The sequence below is a fragment of the Pseudorca crassidens genome, chromosome 7 (assembly GCF_039906515.1).
Source record: "Pseudorca crassidens isolate mPseCra1 chromosome 7, mPseCra1.hap1, whole genome shotgun sequence".
NCBI classification, from domain to species: domain Eukaryota; kingdom Metazoa; phylum Chordata; class Mammalia; order Artiodactyla; family Delphinidae; genus Pseudorca; species Pseudorca crassidens.
Window position 1 is genome coordinate 37254408 of NC_090302.1, and position 17317 is coordinate 37271724.

General features: G+C 45.4%; 1 protein-coding gene across 12 annotated transcripts in view; it reads right to left on the reverse strand.

The window, feature by feature from the left end:
• Positions 1 to 17317, reverse strand: part of UNC13B (unc-13 homolog B) — a 222275-nt gene that overhangs the window by 26405 nt on the left and 178553 nt on the right. For 7 of the 12 annotated variants that reach the window (XM_067744050.1, XM_067744042.1, XM_067744040.1 and 4 more), the window contains exons 3-11: positions 13729 to 13776; positions 13559 to 13581; positions 11105 to 11151; positions 8653 to 8731; positions 6383 to 6457; positions 5670 to 5889; positions 2973 to 3200; positions 2199 to 2340; positions 70 to 239 (exon numbers count right to left, since the gene is read on the reverse strand). In XM_067744050.1, the coding sequence (XP_067600151.1) occupies positions 70 to 239; positions 2199 to 2340; positions 2973 to 3200; positions 5670 to 5889; positions 6383 to 6457; positions 8653 to 8700 (883 nt within the window). In that variant the 5' untranslated portion in view covers positions 8701 to 8731; positions 11105 to 11151; positions 13559 to 13581; positions 13729 to 13776. The remainder of the gene's footprint in view (positions 1 to 69; positions 240 to 2198; positions 2341 to 2972; positions 3201 to 5669; positions 5890 to 6382; positions 6458 to 8652; positions 8732 to 11104; positions 11152 to 13558; positions 13582 to 13728; positions 13777 to 17317) is intronic. The other 5 variants (XM_067744051.1, XM_067744047.1, XM_067744046.1 and 2 more) reach the window with 3 other exon arrangements.

Here is a 17317-nt window from a genome sequence, read left to right on the forward strand (position 1 = left end):
AGGAGTTTCCCCAGGTTCCCCATTCATGCTCTCCCTTTCCAGAAACTTTCTCTGGTCCTGCTTCCTCACCCAAGTTGTACCAGACGTCCATCTCGCCACTCAGTGTTCGAACCTCAATGATGGTTTGGCCAAGGAAATCATCAGACTCTCGCTTTAGCCGCTGCTTTACTCTTGACTTGATGTCATCATCCTCATCCCACACACGTACCTTAATGCGGTCAGAAGAATTGTGGCACTCACTGTGAAAGAATTAGGAAGGCTCTGTTATGAAGAGACCCAGGAGCCCGTACTCTTATTACTTCCAATTCCCTCCCAAAGCTCTATCAGCTGCACTTGAGGCCCTGCAGAGGAAGAGAAGGAGTCAAAGAACAGTGGTACTCAAGTCCCAAGTGAGTCAGGCTATCCCAGCAAATGGCTCTTCATTCCTTAGCTTGGGTAGCTTTCTACATACCATTATCCAGTCCTTATTGCCCTGGGACAAAAGCGAGGAGGGGAGGAGTAATTAGGGACAATTCTGATTTCCTATCAGCTAGCTGTACCAACAAAACCAACAGAAAACAGCCAGACAGATGCCACAGAGCCCTAGGAAGCAGCTGCTAGTTGCCTCCCCAGAATCCTATATGAAGTCCATAAAGGTGTTAAATGTTCATGGTAAGTCCATCTGGTCATATATGCTTTAGCTTTCTACCTAACACCCCCATCTATCTAAGAATGTGCTTGGTGAATTTCTATCATTCTTTAATATCCACTTGAATGATCATTTCCTCCATGGTGTTTGCTTTGGAGGAGGTAGTTTGCCCAGGTTCCTCCCTCACTCTCTTCTTCCCCAGCAGTTGCTTTCTGGATCCCTGTTGCCTTATCCAAAAGTTGTACTTGGCAGAATCTCCTGCTCCTTACCCTATGTTCTCAAAATATCTTTGCACATTCCATTAAAATATTATAGTATAGCTACTGGTCTTCTGAAAAATAATAGACAAATCATCAATCAGCCTCTTGAAGCCAGGGATGTCTTACACATTTTTCGATACACAACATCATGTATAGTGTCTTATACAGAATACAAATTGCTTGCTAAATGATAAAAGTGGGCAAAATTGACTATAGAGCCAATTCATTTAGAATTAATCATAGGTAATATTCAAGCAGGAACTATTCAGCTTCTTGAAAAACAAGTGCTCCCCCCAGTAACTATTGTCTCTGGATTAGAGACTGATTTTATAGGCCCCAATCCCCTTCCCCAATCCCCTTCCAAGGAGCCAACAGAAAAAGGTCTCTACATAAGCTGCCTGCTTGGCTGATTCAAATTCCTGGTCCTGGGCTTCCCTGGTGGCGCAGTGGTTGAGAGTCCGCCTGCCGATGCAGGGGACACGGGTTCGTGCCCCGGTCTCGGAAGATCACACATGCCGCTGAGCGGCTGGGCCCGTGAGCCATGGCCGCTGAGCCTGCGCGTCCGGAGCCTGTGCTCCGCAACGGGAGAGGCCACAACAGTGAGAGGCCCGCGTACCGCAAAAAAAAAAAAAAAAAAAAAACCCCACAAAGTCCTGGTCCTAGGCATTAGGGGGTGTGACAAAGCATCTGGATTCACCAGACATTAGTCCAAGTCCTCGGCTAGAGCTTGCCATTTTTCAACAACCATCCCTCATTGTCATACGAAATAGTCTATAAAAAAGTGAGATAATGAATAAAGTAGTAGGGAGTGGAAGCTGAGGCAGAAAGAAAAGCAGGGCCCTTAAGGAAAATGGAAAATTCTCCAAATCCCAGGTTCCCATCTTCAAGCCAGAATTATCCAGTTGTAGGACAAAGATGTTCCCTCCCCACTTCCTAGAAGAGCCTAACCCTTCCTAGGCAGGATGGCAGGGCTGGAAGATACACAGTTGGGTGGGCAGTCCCTGGTTCTGTCACTCAGCAGTAGTACAATAAAATCTTTCTAGCACTAAAAAAAGCAGTATGTGACGCCCAAAGCCCCCTTTAATAGCCCTAGTTAAGACAGGGCTTGGGTACAGTAACCCTGATACAATAGCCTATGAGAAGAAACCCAGAGAAAGAACAGCTGCTACCCAATTGAAGCATGTGAGAAATGGGTTTTCTCCACTGCCTCTGACCCATCTCTCTTAGAGCCCAAGCCCAGAACAATGAGATTTAATGCTGCTCCCAAAACATACACAGTCCCAGGTAAGACAAAGCCCACTATGACTTACAAATGGAACTTCTCCTCCCAGACAGGATTCAGGTTCCCAAAAATGGTCTTGGTACGCTTCTTGGTTTTGCCCACTTGCACAGTCACATAAGGGTCACTGGATCCTGTCTTGTCCTTGGCTTGTAGGCCCTGGGCACACACCACTGCAACCCAAATGCACATAGAAGGAGGCTTCAGAGTACACTCCAGAAGTCATAAGCCCTCCAAAGTACGACTCATATTTCCCATCTTAGAGCAGCCTCTATCTGCTCCTTGCACAGGAGCAGATTTTCTCACTCCTCCACATCTATCCTTAGCCCTAAGCCATGAGCCTTTCCCTCAAAGCCTAGCCCAAGAATCCTACCTCCCCACTAGAGCCCTAACTGACCACTTACCCCAACAGGTCCTTATCTGTTCTGATACATGCTTGCTTCAGCCATATCCACCCAGTTAGTAAATCACTGGTTAACTATTCACTAATCTCCTGCCTGTCCCCTTACCCCCACCCTCCCCGCTCTTATAATATCAAACTGTTAACCAAGTCTATAACATCAGACTGTTACCAAATCCTGGTATTATCATTCATATTGTTTGCAGGTGCCAGTCTTGCCTCTCCCAGCACCCCCTGGCATCAGAGTCTAGGAGAGGAGCAGTGATGAATAATGAAGCCCTCCCTCTTCCTTCATTCTGTGCTCCTTCTCCCCAGCCCCTACTCCCTCACACTCAGGATGCTTCTTCCCCAGGCTCCTCCCCATAGCCAAGGCCCTCCTGTCCTCTCAAACTCTGGCCTGCTCACCAGTTATGGTAATCTTGGCCGACCATTTGGAGGTGCCATCCAGCACACTCTGCTTCACTGTTTTCATCTGTTGCACATGGGCAACTTTGCTCACATTGAAGACATCCCGGATAACTTCAAAGATCTCCGGCTTATTCCGCTCTCGGATCTTCATGCGGTCCTTCATGGCCATGATAATGTTCTGTGTCCGGTCCTCCGCTCCATGTTTAGAGCTCTTTTCTGCAGCCCCTGAAGAATGGCCAGAGACAGAAAGTAGGGTAACCAACAGGCCACCTACCAGACCAAGGATCAGGCTGAAGAATGGGGCCTGGGAGAGGTCACTGAGCCATGGGAAAAGCTTAGGAAGACACTGGTATGTCTCTGGGAAAAGTTGATCTCTGTGGGGCCCGCTAGAGTTTAATGCCTAGCTAGTGGAGTTTAAAATGCAACTCAAAGAGTAGCAAAAAGTTGATCATTGTTATGGGGGTGTATTATTCTATTCTCTCTATTTAGATATATGTTGAGTTTTTCATCAAAAAAGAAAAACAAAATATGTAGCTCAGTCTGCACTTGGCTTTGTCTTTCTTCCATCTGCATGCTTGTTGAGAGACACCCTCCAAGTCTAAGGCCAAAATATCAAAATGGGTATCCCAGTTATCAAGGAGGGGTTGTGTATGGGCACAACAACTCCACCAATCTCATCCGAATGCCAAGCCACGATACAGATCTCAGAATTCGTCACAGCACATAGCTGGGTTCTGCCCCATAGCTCCAGTGTCTTTAATCTCAGAAAATAGTGTGGTATGGTGAGAAAAGTATGGCCTTTGGTATCAGACAGACTTGAGTTCAAATCCTGACTCCACTACTCCCTGCTGGGTAAGTAGGCTTCTTCTAAGAGAAGAAAATGTCACTTATCTCTCAGGATTTGTAATAAGCATTATATTAGATAGCATATATAAAGCATCTAGCCCAGTGCCTGCCATCTAGCACTGGGCTAGATGCTTTATTTATTGAGTAATAAACAGTCCCTATTATTGTTACCATCATTATTATCCTGGCAAGGCCAAGGGTCTTTTTCACCAGCCATGACCCCAGCCAGCTCATCTCAAAGGTCAGTAAGCTTCCTCTGCTGTCCTAAGGATTATGGCAGAACAAAGACTCCTCCAGTGTATTTCACCAACCAGGCTTCTCAGGGCAGAGGACCCATCCTTCCTTTATTGATCCTGCAGACTGGCTCTTAACCTCTCTCCAGTCTCCAAAGTCTTAGGCCTTAACTACAAAACTTGGAGCAAAGGACAAAAGTCAACATCTGCATCCTAACCCTGGGAGAATGGAAAGCAAGTTTTCTGTCCAGTGAAGCCTACAGAAGGGCATTTAATTCCACTCTGTGCTTCACAGAAGCCTTAGTCAGAAGATATTTTCTGATAAATGAAAAATGACCTGGGCTGCATCCTACTCTTGCCATTTAGCATATCCCATGCAATGCTATTTACCTGGACTGGGACCTCTGAAAGGCTCTTAAAGGGAAGATGGACACCCTGGCTACAGAGCACCATTTCAGAGGCTTCCAGCAAGCAGCCTATGCAGCCAGTTGCTAGTTCTTGCAATTAAAGCAGGGGTCTGCTGGCACCTGTGCTTGTCGCCCCTCATGATGGATTTGGGCAAAGTCATCACCAGCACCCAACTTCTGCTATGTTCTGCCTGTCTCTTCATGTCTACTATAGCCATGCCACTGGCACCAATCTAGCGTTCTTCAAAGAAAGACATTTTAAGTCAACAATTCCTTGAGGCTTCTTCCTGGGCCCCTTTTATGTCACATATCTTTCCTTGGGACAATGAACTGCTTGTGAGTCTAAAGGCAACCTTCCTTTCTCCTACCACAATCCTTGAAGTTTTCATTGCTATGGCTTGGCTCTGAGTAACACCTGAAGACCTGGAGGGGCAAGAAAATACTTTTCCACATCCCACATCCCCTACCCCTGCTCTTCCTGGGGTCTAGCTACAGCAGTGCAAGCCCAGCAGGAGTGGAGCAAGGAGATAAGAACTTAGAGTGCTACCACCTCCTGTGACAGAGAATTGTTGCTTTTCCTGCTCCTGTTTTCCCCATTCTATGATGGCAGCACAAGTCACATATTTAGCAAGGGCCATGGGAGTCTGGCACATTCTCCATCTGGATCTCTGCCTAATCCATTTGAAACTTCTGTTCTTGGCACTGTTGTCTAAATGCTCCAACTATAATCAAGGAATAAATTTCAGCTTCCCTGAGTCCTAGGGTCTAGACCTCAGGAGGTTCCTCTATGAGGCCTAGAACCTCACAGAACTCTCTCTTCTCATTAGTTTTAAACATGCTCTAGTCACTTGGGCTGATTAAACATGCTCTAGTCATTTGGGCAATATGGCCACCATAGTGTGTACAATACTCAAGCATAGCCTCTGGGATCATCTGAAACCTAGAAGGGATTTTTATCTCCATCAGAGGACCACAGAAAGCTCAACGGATTTTTCCTAAAGGTGCTTAAGAGAGTGCTACAAGACCTGTTATTTGGAATGGCAATGTCTCTTGACTTAGGACCCTACTTTCTCTAAAAAGGAAAGAACTTCAGAATCAGGTAAAATAGAGGGATGATGTCCCGGCCACCCTAGCTCTTTGTTGCCAGACTCTTTTGGAGAGTCCCTGCTGCCCATGTTTGCCACCCATCACCCCACAGGGAGACTCACGCTGCAGGCAGTCGGCATTGAGCAGGTCCTGGCACTTCTCGTGACACTTGACTCCACACTCGCTGCAGCGCATGCCCTGCCGGGCAATGCCCCAGAGCAGGCCTTCACACTCATAGCAGTAGGTTGGGGTAGTGGCCGTCCAGACCTCAAAGTTGTGGGGTGTGGTGCACGAGATGGGATAGATTAAGGCCTGCAGGGTTTTCTTATACACATGGGATTTCTGAAAGACACATATCCCATCACCCACCAGCAACTTCAGTTCTCTGCTGGGAGATACCAGGACTAAGACCCTTGCAGGGCTCTCAAGACCCCGGTTTCTCCTCCAGCAATTGAGGAGATGCTTTAGCTTGGCCCAGCCCACAGCCCAGCCTGGCAGAAAGAAGCCCTCCACATCATGTGCTCCTGGTCATCCAAGATAGGTCTGACCTGAATGCTGGGCCTGAGCCTTGTCCCAGTATTCAGGCTTTTTTAGAGAAACAAAGGGAACTAGGCTTACCATAAAACCCTGACATTGGTGGTCACATACTCCAACGTGAGATTAAGGTTTACTCCTGGTCTGGACCCTTGCCTCGGGGAGCAGTGTAGAGAACTTGATGCTATCTGTTTCATTAACAGAGTGTGCCCAACACTTTTGAATTCCCGGTAAGTTTGGCTACAGAGATGTTCACTGGACCATAGGCCAGTGGACTCTTGAAAGCCCATGGGTCACTTACCAGCTCTTCATCCTTGAGAGAGGTGCGTGTAGCCATTGCAGAAGTAATTCCTGCCTTCCGGGACTGGACCAATGACTGTGAGAGAAGACTTGCTGTCAGCCCTGGCTACTACCAAGGGCTAGGCAAAGCCCTGGGGAGGGAGTTTCAGTGACCAAAGCTATTTGATGATAACTCACTATGTTCTCTCTATTTTTACTGTCATTCACAGGGGATTGCCATGGATAATAGGTAGTAAGAACCTGAGGTTAATATCCAAATCCAAGGCCCTAAGGGACTGTTCTAACAATGACAGAACAGCACTTCTCTCAGGGTACCTATCATCCAAAGAGTTTTTAGGTATCTGACCCCACAGAAACTCCTTGTTTAAAGGAAGGCAAAGGAAAATGAAAAGATTAGAATTACAGTCCGAAAACAGGTCATGAAGAATAGGATAGACACACAACTCTGACAGAGTCACAGTCAAGAACCATCACTGGGAACTATGATTCTATACTATATCCTCTATTCTCTGGTATCACCCCCTGCCCACACAACCCCAGGAAGCTGTGGAGGCCAAAAGCCCAAATGAGCAGGGCACTTGAGAGTGAAAGGGGCAATGTAGCCTCACTGAAATCAAGCAGGGTAGGGGGTTAAATGTGACAGCTATGATGTCCTGCTAGCCAGGCTCTTATATGAAGAGGCCCATGAATCTGCCAAGCCCAAGCTTCAGGGACAGCCCCTGGAGAGGCACATAGTTTCCCTAAAGCAGGGGACACAGGCAGACAGAAGTCACTGTATCAGCCTAAGCGGGCAGAACAGTTGGGATGTGCCCAGGTGCTTGGGATATGGACTCTTATAAAGCATAGAAAGGGGCTCTGGAGACACTTACCATAGCCTGTGCAGAGGAGAGCAGAGAAAGGAACAACATGATGTTAAAGCCCCACAAGGGCATGAAAGCTTTCAGAGACAACTGAGAGGTTTCTTCCCTATAGTCCAAAGTAGGAAACATGTCCCAACCCCCTCTGCCTCTATCAACTAAAAACTGTCTTCAACCCAGACAGCTGACCAGGGCCCAAGGCCTAGAAGGCGAGTTATGCCATAGTGCGAAATATGGGCAAGGTTAAAAGACAGAGGAGGGGAAACAAGAAGTGAATGAGATACTGCTATCCAATCAGTTAAACAAAAAACAGCTGGTGAGCAAGGAGGGAGAAGACGAGAAAAAGTAGGAAGAAAAGAAAGGAAGAAGAGAAAAAAGAGGAGATGAAAGACAATGAAAGACGTAATAAAGAAGAGATGACATCTGAATTTATCTTCATCCAACCAGCTTGATGAAGAGTTGGTGGGAAAAGAGGTGCACTAGAAAAGAAGAAAGAGGGAAAGATATACAAATAGCAGGGGGAAGAAGAAGGAAAGAAAGAAATGATGAAGAGAATATGGCAGAGGATACTTCTACTCAGTCAATTAAGTAGGGAGAAACTGGTGGAGAAAAAAGAGCACAGTATGGAGGAAAAATCAAAAAAGGAGTGGATAGAAAAAACAAAATAGACTGAATAGGGAGAAAAAAAGAAGAAAATAGGAGTAGAAAATGGTAATAAGAAAAAGGGTTCAAGTCTTACTGAACATCTGGCTCTGGGACTCTGAGATGACCTGGGTACCACTCTACCCCCCACTACTCACTAAACTACAGAAAATTCCTTGAGCTGATTCTGCCTTAGGAGATATGAGCCCAGATAGGAGCTTCTGGTCATGCTGGAGGTCTGAGATCAGCTTTAACTCCTAAGCCTGTTTCAATTCAATTCCACAAATTGTTATCACTACCTCCCAGTGCTAGACACAAGGGTACAGAGATAGTCTAGAAAACCTATGCCTTGGGAGACTTCACTTGACCTCCAAGAAGGAGTCACATTTGTCATGCCCATCACACACGAATCTCAATTATCTAGTTCAGGACCAGAGGAAGTTTCCATTACAGGTCATCAGAGAAGGCTATAGAGATACCTAGAGGAGATGGATAACTAGAAGATGACCCTGGAGCCCAGCTTTGAGGGTCCAAGCTATAAATGTTCTAGTAGGAGCTTCAACTAATGAAGAACCTGGGGCTCTGACAAGGGAGTGAGGTAATGTAAGGTCCTACTGAAGCCATCACTAAGTTTCAGTAAAGCTTTAAATGATTGATCGTCAGACTAACACTTGTCACTAAAGGCCCCACTTCCAGTCCTGAAAGCTGGCCAAGTCCCAGTGGGGGATATCCCAAGGCTACAGCCTAAGCCTTCACAAGAGTCCTTACTCACCAGATCGCTGACAAGCGGCAGTGGCTTCTTTCTGCGTAGATCTGGCATGCTGTCAATGCCATAGAGTCCTCCAGCTGGCCTGAGGAGAGAAGAAAACATATCAGTACCTTTAGTCTCACCTTGAGTTACTGGCAGGTTCAATGTTCCATCCTCCTTGCTCATCTTCTCCTCAGAGGAAGATGAACTGACCTCCACCGTGTGCCTTTAAGAGGGGTAAGGAGGACAGAAAGTGAGTGAAATAAAGCCATGGGATGACAAACAATGGAATCTGCTCTCAGTGTCTCCTTCTGAGGTTTTAGCCAAGGATTGAGAGCTCTTTTATCCCACTGTGCCAGTCCAAGGCTCCTTTGTTTATGTGAAGGCCCTTGTGCTCCATAAAGCAAGGTGGGAATTGGTGGTTAAGATAGCTCCTCCTTACACTCAGGCCAGACTAAAGATAAGTCTTTCCTGATCTGCGCTAGAACAGAGCCCACAGGAATAGCTCTACAGAAGAGCTGCTGCCTAGGTGAGCAAGACTGACAAACAATAACATGTAGAAGGAGACCTTCTCCAACCTGAGTAAAAGAGTCACCAGTTCTGTCTATCCAAGCCTCCTGAAGAAAAAGGGTCTCCACGGAAAGGGGAGCCTGCATAATCAAATGGAGGCAGGGGAAGCAGATGAGAGACTTCCAAAAGATCATTTGGGGGAAAAAAGACCATTTAAGCAGGAAACAGCAAAGTGACTCAGAGTCTGGCCTAGCCCTATGGTCACATCAACAGGGACCAGGAAAAAATTACAGCTGGAGAAACTTGAGATCTCTAAAACTTTTATACCTTTTCTATACTTACTAATTTTGTTGCTGTTTGTCTGTTCCTCCATAACAATATGCAATAAAAATATAGAGAATTTCCCCAAAAGAACACCCTTCTCACCTTGAGATAACCTGGATTTCATCCCCAACTCTTCTACTAGTTCACTACATGTCCTCTGCCAAACTTCCTTCCTCTCTTTGGGTCCTGGTGTCACTTCCATAAAATGAGGGGGATGAACTATAAAACCTCTCTGACCTTTTGGAAGCTATTCTGAGCTTCAATTAAAATAACTCATGTACTTGGTTTTAATGAAAGCAACGAGGTGGGGAAAGCAGGGTGGCTGGGTTGTACACCACAGCTGGTCTGAAAAGAGAAATGTCACAGAAGAGTAAGTGTGTACTGCCAGCTATATAGGCCAAAAATGGAGCCACAAATTGGGTCAAGGCCAGGAATTGGAACAGGCAACCCGATATGCTGATTTCTAATAATCCAGCTTCCTGAATACAGGCAGTGAACTTTGTTCTCAATGAGACTACCACACCAACGGTAGATCGAAAGTTGTGACAACTTCCAAGGACTAAGCTGAAGGAAAGGAAAGAAGGCAACAGGGAGGCATTTAGAAAATCACTGCCTGGCTCCATTTAAAAATAGCCTGGATATGTTCCACTGGCATGTATGGATTTGAAAATCATTTGAAGAAAAAAGCTAAAGCCCTGAAGAAGGGCTGTTGAAGAAGCAACGGGCGCCACAAGTTTTTGGCTAATTCTGAAAACTATAAAATGCAGTCCTTAAGCCGAGAAGTTTTTTTTTGCAACAAAAGTGAGCTTTTGACAAAAGAAGGGTGGTTCTTTCACATGTTTAGCTCTTGCTATAAAAAAGACAAATCACAAGGAAAAGGAGCATTTAAAAATACAGTAGAGAACTTTATGATCTAATCTTTTCTCTTCCCTGGTGACAAGGAAGAGGAGGCAGCCACTGAGCATTTCTATGTCCGAAGGCCTGTGTGGGACAAGGAGGGAAGGAAGGTTCTCAAGCTCCTGAGGAGTGTATGTGGCGGTGTGGGTGGCGCAGGCGCTTGAACGCTCTTCTCTCCCAAGCACAGTCAGTGAGTTATAGGCAGCAGTCGAGCAGTTTGAAATGCCTCTCTGGTGCAATCACATGGGTCTGAAACTCCCAGACAGACAGAACACACAGAGCTCCTACGGGACGCTACTTACGTCTTCACTACAGTGGAATGGAATAAGTAGATGACTCACAACAGCTGAAGATCGATGGAGCCCAGGGAGTAATCTAATCAGCAACACTATCAACAGTGGAATAGAAGGAAACTGTCTCTAAACGCAGATGTGTTTCTAGTTTCCTCATTCCCATACATAAAGGGTATATCACCACTATGATGCAATATATCAGAAATTCCAGAGGTAAGGATAGGGGAGCCCCAAAGTTCCCTCCCCTGCAAAGCTCTCTCTTCTGTCTCTGAGGAATCAGTCTGCAGACTTCTGTCTTCTGCCCCAGAGAACCAAGCAATCTCTACAGTGGAATCTCTTCCTTCCCCAGAATCCAGCTGATGAAGCTGTTTCTCCTGCTTCCCAGGGGAAAAACTAGAAGCAGCATAACAGACTGCATAAGATCCACAGAAACCTTGTGGTACAACACTTACCCTTCTGGGAGCCACTGGGGCAAAGAGGTATCACCATCATCTGCAATCTTTAAAGAGAGAGAGAGGAAAAAAAGTTAGATCCTGGGAGAGATGGGAGATTGCCATATTTCTTTGGTCAAGCAGTGAGCAATAAAGTAGGAAGCTCAGAGCAGTGTAGGTCACATACACCATGTGGTGACATAACCAGCCTGATGTGTAAGCCAATTCCATGATCAGCCAGGGCAACAAGCAGGCTGCTGAAATGAGTGGTACTTCACCTCCCTTCTCCCCAGTGAATAGGGAGGATATAAGGCCAAGCTCACAGAGATCCCAGGACTAAGGTCCACTGGGAATGTGAGAGCTGCCAGAACTTTCAGCCCCTCACACAACCCACTGGTATATATAATAGTAAGCCAAAGCCAGGAGAAGGGTCCATGCAGGCTTCCACGCCTCACTAAAGCAAAAGGACAATTTCACATGGAGGCCAGTCTTCTTCCAGCTATATTCCTAAGTTCTGTTGGCTGCCCCAGCGTCAGACCTGGTCTTTCTGGATTCCTATCTCATCTTGTGATTTGACTTGGCCTAGGTTCCTTGAAGCTCTAACTCACTGACACTGAGTACAGTCTACATTTGATAAGCTCTATTTAACAAGAGAACCCAGGACAGATTAGATACTCAGATTATCACTCTGTTGAATTTTATGAGCTCTACAAGAAGTTGAAAATTGAGGCACCAAATAACTCAAGGAAGGAACAGTTAGAAAACACGTTTTAAAGGTTTCTGTAAAGAGACCCAAAGCAAATCCTTCAAGCAGTGTACAGAGAGAGTTCCAAAGCTGCCAGGGCTCTCCAGAGAACCAATGGTCCATGCTGTTTAGGCTCAACAGACCTAGAGCTAGTGGGTCTGGGGCTTCCCATCCTTCCTTGTACCCCTCCACTCCCAACAACTTCCCTGCCTCCTGAGACCTGGGTCCAGCTAACTATCCTGAGCAAATGAGCTCCAGAACAAGGGAGGCAGAAGTAAGCTGTTAAGGTCTGGACAGGGGCGAAGTTTTGGGAGGGCTAAAGATGGGAGAAGTTACAGACAAAATGAGGCGAGAGTACAAAAAGGAGAGGTAGGAAAGGTTAATGAGTGATGTAAAAGTGGGTAAGAATGACGCTGGATCAGCATCAGGCTTCAGATGAACTTCGGATTTAAGACCCTTTTCAGTAAGACCCTTCTCAGGTCGCCTGTACTCTAATCAAGCCTATCTGTCTACTGCCTATAGCCCTTCATGACCACATTTCGCTGCTTCTGCCTGCTGCCCTGGTTCTGAGTGGGATGATGTGGTAGAGGGAGGGCCAGGCCCAAAAGGCAGCCAGAAGTGGTTGAATCAAGTCTCCTAAGCTTCTTGTGAGGGGTAGCCCATCCCTAAATCCCCAGATCCTACCAACCAGAACTTATCCTCCCTTTGGAAACAGTCACCGCACTGAGCAGATCTTTATTTCCTACCTAGAATTAGATGTTTGCCAGAAACCACTGGGCTTAAGGAAACAAAGTCACAAAAAGCCTTTGGCAGCCAGAGTTCACAGGCTCAGATCATACACATTTCCTGTGCTTAGAGGGGACAATGGGTCTGCAGAAGCCTGCAGACACAGCATAGAGCATGCACACGCAGGGCACAGAAGGAGGGCCGGGGGAATGAGAGGAGGTCTAGACAAAGTGCCTATAGGAGGTACATTCATAGACACCACTTGCACCTGAGGAAGCATAGGTGAGCACAGATCCTGCACACAGAGCTACAGAACATGTGCACACACCCATCTGGGGGAGGATTCAGTATTCACTAGGGCCCGAATCACTGGCAAAAGAAACCCTTACTGTCTTCAGGAACCAGTGCTTGGAGGCACAGAGCGTTAGTATACCATGCATTCACATGGCATGGGGAAACCACATCACAGGTCTACAGAAGCTTGTGCTCACAGAGAGGCTAGGAAGCCTGCTCAGAAGCACACATTTCGGCCCTAGGCAAGAGGTACAAAAAGCCTACAGAAGCTCCTGCTCTCAAATACAAAATGTGAATGCATGCTGGGCTCAGCAAGGGTTTACAGCATATGCCAATCTGCAGCAATAAGTAGAAAACGGACACACACTGTGCAAAGTAGGAAAAGAGGAAGGCAATCAGTATCTGGGGGAGTCAAACTGAGCACAGGTATAAGCACACACATGCTACATTGAATGTGCACCATGCTGGCACATACATTCTCACACTGCTCCAGGGATGTCTGCAGGAGCACACACAAGCATGGAGCATGCACACAAACTGCTTTCAGGAAAAACAGACTAGCTGCATGAGCCAAAGCTCACGAGGCACAGATCATAAGCACACGTGCGTACACACACACACACACACACACACACACACACACACACTGTGCTCAGGAGGGAGAGGAGAGAATTGACAACAAAAAGGGCCCTAAAGGGCCAGAGCACAACCTGAAGGGCTCCTCGCTTTCCTTCTGCAAGGAGAGAAAGAGCAGAAAAAAAGGGCAGAGAGGTTAGTAGATTCAGTTGTAAGTCAGCTAAACCTCATGGAATATGGAGAAGAGGGAGATGTCCTCTGAACAACTGGGTAGTTCACAGAGTCCAGCTCCCAGAATCCTTACCTCCTGTATTTGCTGGCCCCTGCTTTTCAGTTGAGAATCCAGATTTGGCTACAAAAACCAAAGGACAAAGTCTACCTGAGAATTTCAGTCACCCTTTCCCCCCTTTCCAAAGTGGTCTGCGTGCAGGGTCAGGGCCACAAGACCAGCTTTGTTTGTTACCAAGGGTCACTCCAACAGGCTATCTGAACTGACTGAACACAGAGTGGGTTCCTTCCTCAGAAGCTCCATGAGTTCACTCTGAATCTGGGATAAGTCCGCAAACCCCAAAGGCCTGGTAGCTGAGCTCTTTCCATTTTGTAATACAGTCTTGGCCACGTGTTTGCCCAACAAGCCCTGGCTTTCCCAGAGCCTAAGTTAAGTTAGGCCAAGTTAAGGCCTAGAATTAAGGCCAGGACCAGGATGCTCAATGGCCATAGATTTGGAGGCACCAACAGGCCACTGCCCTTTCACAAGTCACCATGATCTGGACAATAAAACCATGACTGCAGTCCCAGGCTTGACTATCTACCAAATCCAGAACAATACACCAAAGGAAACTGACACTTCCAGAAGGACCCAAGCAAGCCACAGGAGAGGAAGAATAAAGACCAGAGATTACTCCTTTCCTATTCGTCAGAGACTACACTGCCTTCTAGGCCACACGTGCTTCACGAAGGCTTCCTTCTCTAAGGAAAGTCCACTTACCTGGGCCCATCAGCTCCCCTTTTCTTTTTTCCTCATCCTTTTTAAAGACCCACTGATATTACATAACAAGTAGAAGGGAGAATCATGGAAACTAACTCATAAGTTCCTGATTTTTCAAGCTACTTCTGATGACCTAATGGGTCACCTGACTTGACAGAAGAATGAATTCAGGAACAGGAATCCTCCAAAACAGTGCAGCTTCAGAAAAGTGGGTGAGATAAAAAAGACACTTCCTGGAAAGCAGACATGTCTCTTCTACATCTATTCCCTACTTCCTTAGAGCACTCTATTCCCTTTGAAAAAGAAAACTAGGCAAGGAACACTTTAACTGACCCTGTGACTCAAATTGGAAAGGATTCTCTCTTCCTCCACTATCTTAAATATCAATACATTGTACACATCATGTCAAAGTTACTTCGATTGTGTCCTTCTGTTCTTCCCAGAGTTCCCCATAATGTCTAAAGAAGAAAATTCAATCTATTGACAAGGCCGTCAAGGCTCTCCATGACCTGGCCTCTTGCATCTATTGGGTGAGCTCAGACTGATTCTTAAGACTTAGCTCAAAACAAAATTAATCTGCATATGGGCTCCTCAGTTACTGAGTTATTGTAATCCTGTCTCAGTCCGTGGGTGGGGAAATAGTCTCAAGAGGTGAACTACAGAAACACAAAGGCCTTTTTCTCTTTTCCCTACAACTTCCTCCTTCATATGGTACATCTTTAACTTGTGCTCATCGTTTTACCCCAAGGACCAAAGCTGAGCTGGCTTGAGAGGAGACTGTGTCTGTGGTTAAGAGACCACAGATTAGTGTAGGGAAGTGCATTCTGTGGTTCATATGGAGCTTTAACTTGGAGGCTAGCTTATTGGGTGTGTGTTGTTTGAGGATTCCTTTCATTTTCAGGCACATAAAATGTCTTGGCACCCCTACCGTGGTGCAGGGTGCCCCTTTTGAGAGTGTTTTCCAAGAAGCTTTAGGTAAGGGTGACCAGGCAGGGCCAAATTGTGTTGACGGGCTCCATGCACAATTAAAAGACAACAAAACAGTTCACGTTGACATCAGATGGAGGACGTTTGGTAATCTTTGATCCCCATTTGAGACTTCTAAGTGTCTTCCTCCCTTTCCAACATGAAAATTCAGTAAACTTGAAAGAAAATCATCTGTGAGTTCCTTCAACTTGTAACTCATAGTCATGATAATCCAGAGGGAATATGCACTGGTGACTTTAAAGGCTCCAATCTTTGACAGTCCCAAAGCAGTGCAGCTCTGTAGAAGGTAGTGGAAGAAAGTTTTCTTTCTACTTTGTTGAGGAAATTACTTAGGAATTTAGATGGGTAAAAGGTACCCTTGCCTTATTCCACTTTCTTATTTTCTTAGCCCCCTTTCCTTTTGAAATGTTTAACTGATTTCATGTCAGAGTAGGGAATGCATTCTCCATCCCCATCCTTTGCCCTCCCAGGAAGTCAGTGTATTGATCATCTTTTTGGGCTTCCCCTCCAAAGGACCTTTTTCTGCACTGGAAGCCTCCACACTTAGCTCTTTGTTTTGTTACTGCTGTGTTTAGATTAATTTGGACAGATCTTTGTGCCACACAGGAATTTTTTGTTTTTTTAAGAAAAATCTATAGGTGAAAAATTACTGATTAAACTGTGTGTGCGTCTATATGTGTGCAACATAAAAGTACATTAGCACCTAAGGAACATGAATCTTGGTTCCTGTAAAACTGCAAATTGATATGGTATTAATAACAAAAAAAGACTTAGCTCAAATATTAATGCCTCTATGAAAATTTATCTGCCTTCCTCTCAAAAACAGAATTAGATGCTTCTCTACTATGTATACATGGTACCCATGCTTTTGTGCTGCACACTTCTATGATAGTATGTTGTTAGTATGTTTCATTGTTAATTGTCTGTATAAACATCTCCCTTTATACACTGTGAATTTCTTGAGAGCAATAATTACATATACTATATTATCACACCTTTGTAGTCTGAGGGTTTAGCACATCTAGCGTTTTTCTGTAGTAAAAGGAACTTGAACTTTCAGGACTTAGAGAACAAAAGCCTTTCTAAGAACATGTGTCTTCCCTCCCATCAGGAAACGTGCACAAGCTTTTTAGATAGCCTCATCCACCAGAAGGCAGAGAGCAGAAGCAAGAACTACAATCCTGCAGCCTGTGGAACAAAAACTACATTCACAGAAAGATAGACAAGATGAAAAGGCAGAGGGCTATGTACCAGATGAAGGAACAAGATAAACCCCAGAAAAACAACTAAATGAAGTGGAGAGAGGCAACCTTCCAGAAAAAGAATTCAGAATAATGATAGTGAAGATGATCCAGGACCTCCGAAAACGAATGGAGGCAAAGATAGAGAAGATGCAAGAAGTTTAACAAAGACCTAAAAGAATTAAAGAACAAACAAACAGAGATGAACAATACAATAACTGAAATGAAAACTACACTAGAAGGAATCAATAGCGGAATAACTGAGGCAGAAGAACGGATAAGTGACCTGGAAGACAGAATGGTGCAATTCACTGCTGCAGAACAGAATAAAGAGAAAAGAATGAAAAGAAGACAGCTTAGGAGACCTCTGGGACAACATTAAACACAACAACATTCGCATTATAGGGGTCCCAGAAGGAGAAGAGAGAGAGAAAGGACCAGAGAAAATATTTGAAAAGATTATAGTCGAAAACATCCCTAACATGGGAAAGGAAATAGCTGCCCAAGTCTAGGAAAAGCAGAGAGTCCCATACAGAATAAATCTAAGGAGAAACACGCCGAGACACATAGTAATCAAATTGGCAAAAATTAAAGACAAAGAAAAATTATTGAAAGTGCCAAGGGAAAAACGACAAATAACATACAACGGAACTCCCAGAAGGTTAACAGCTGATTTC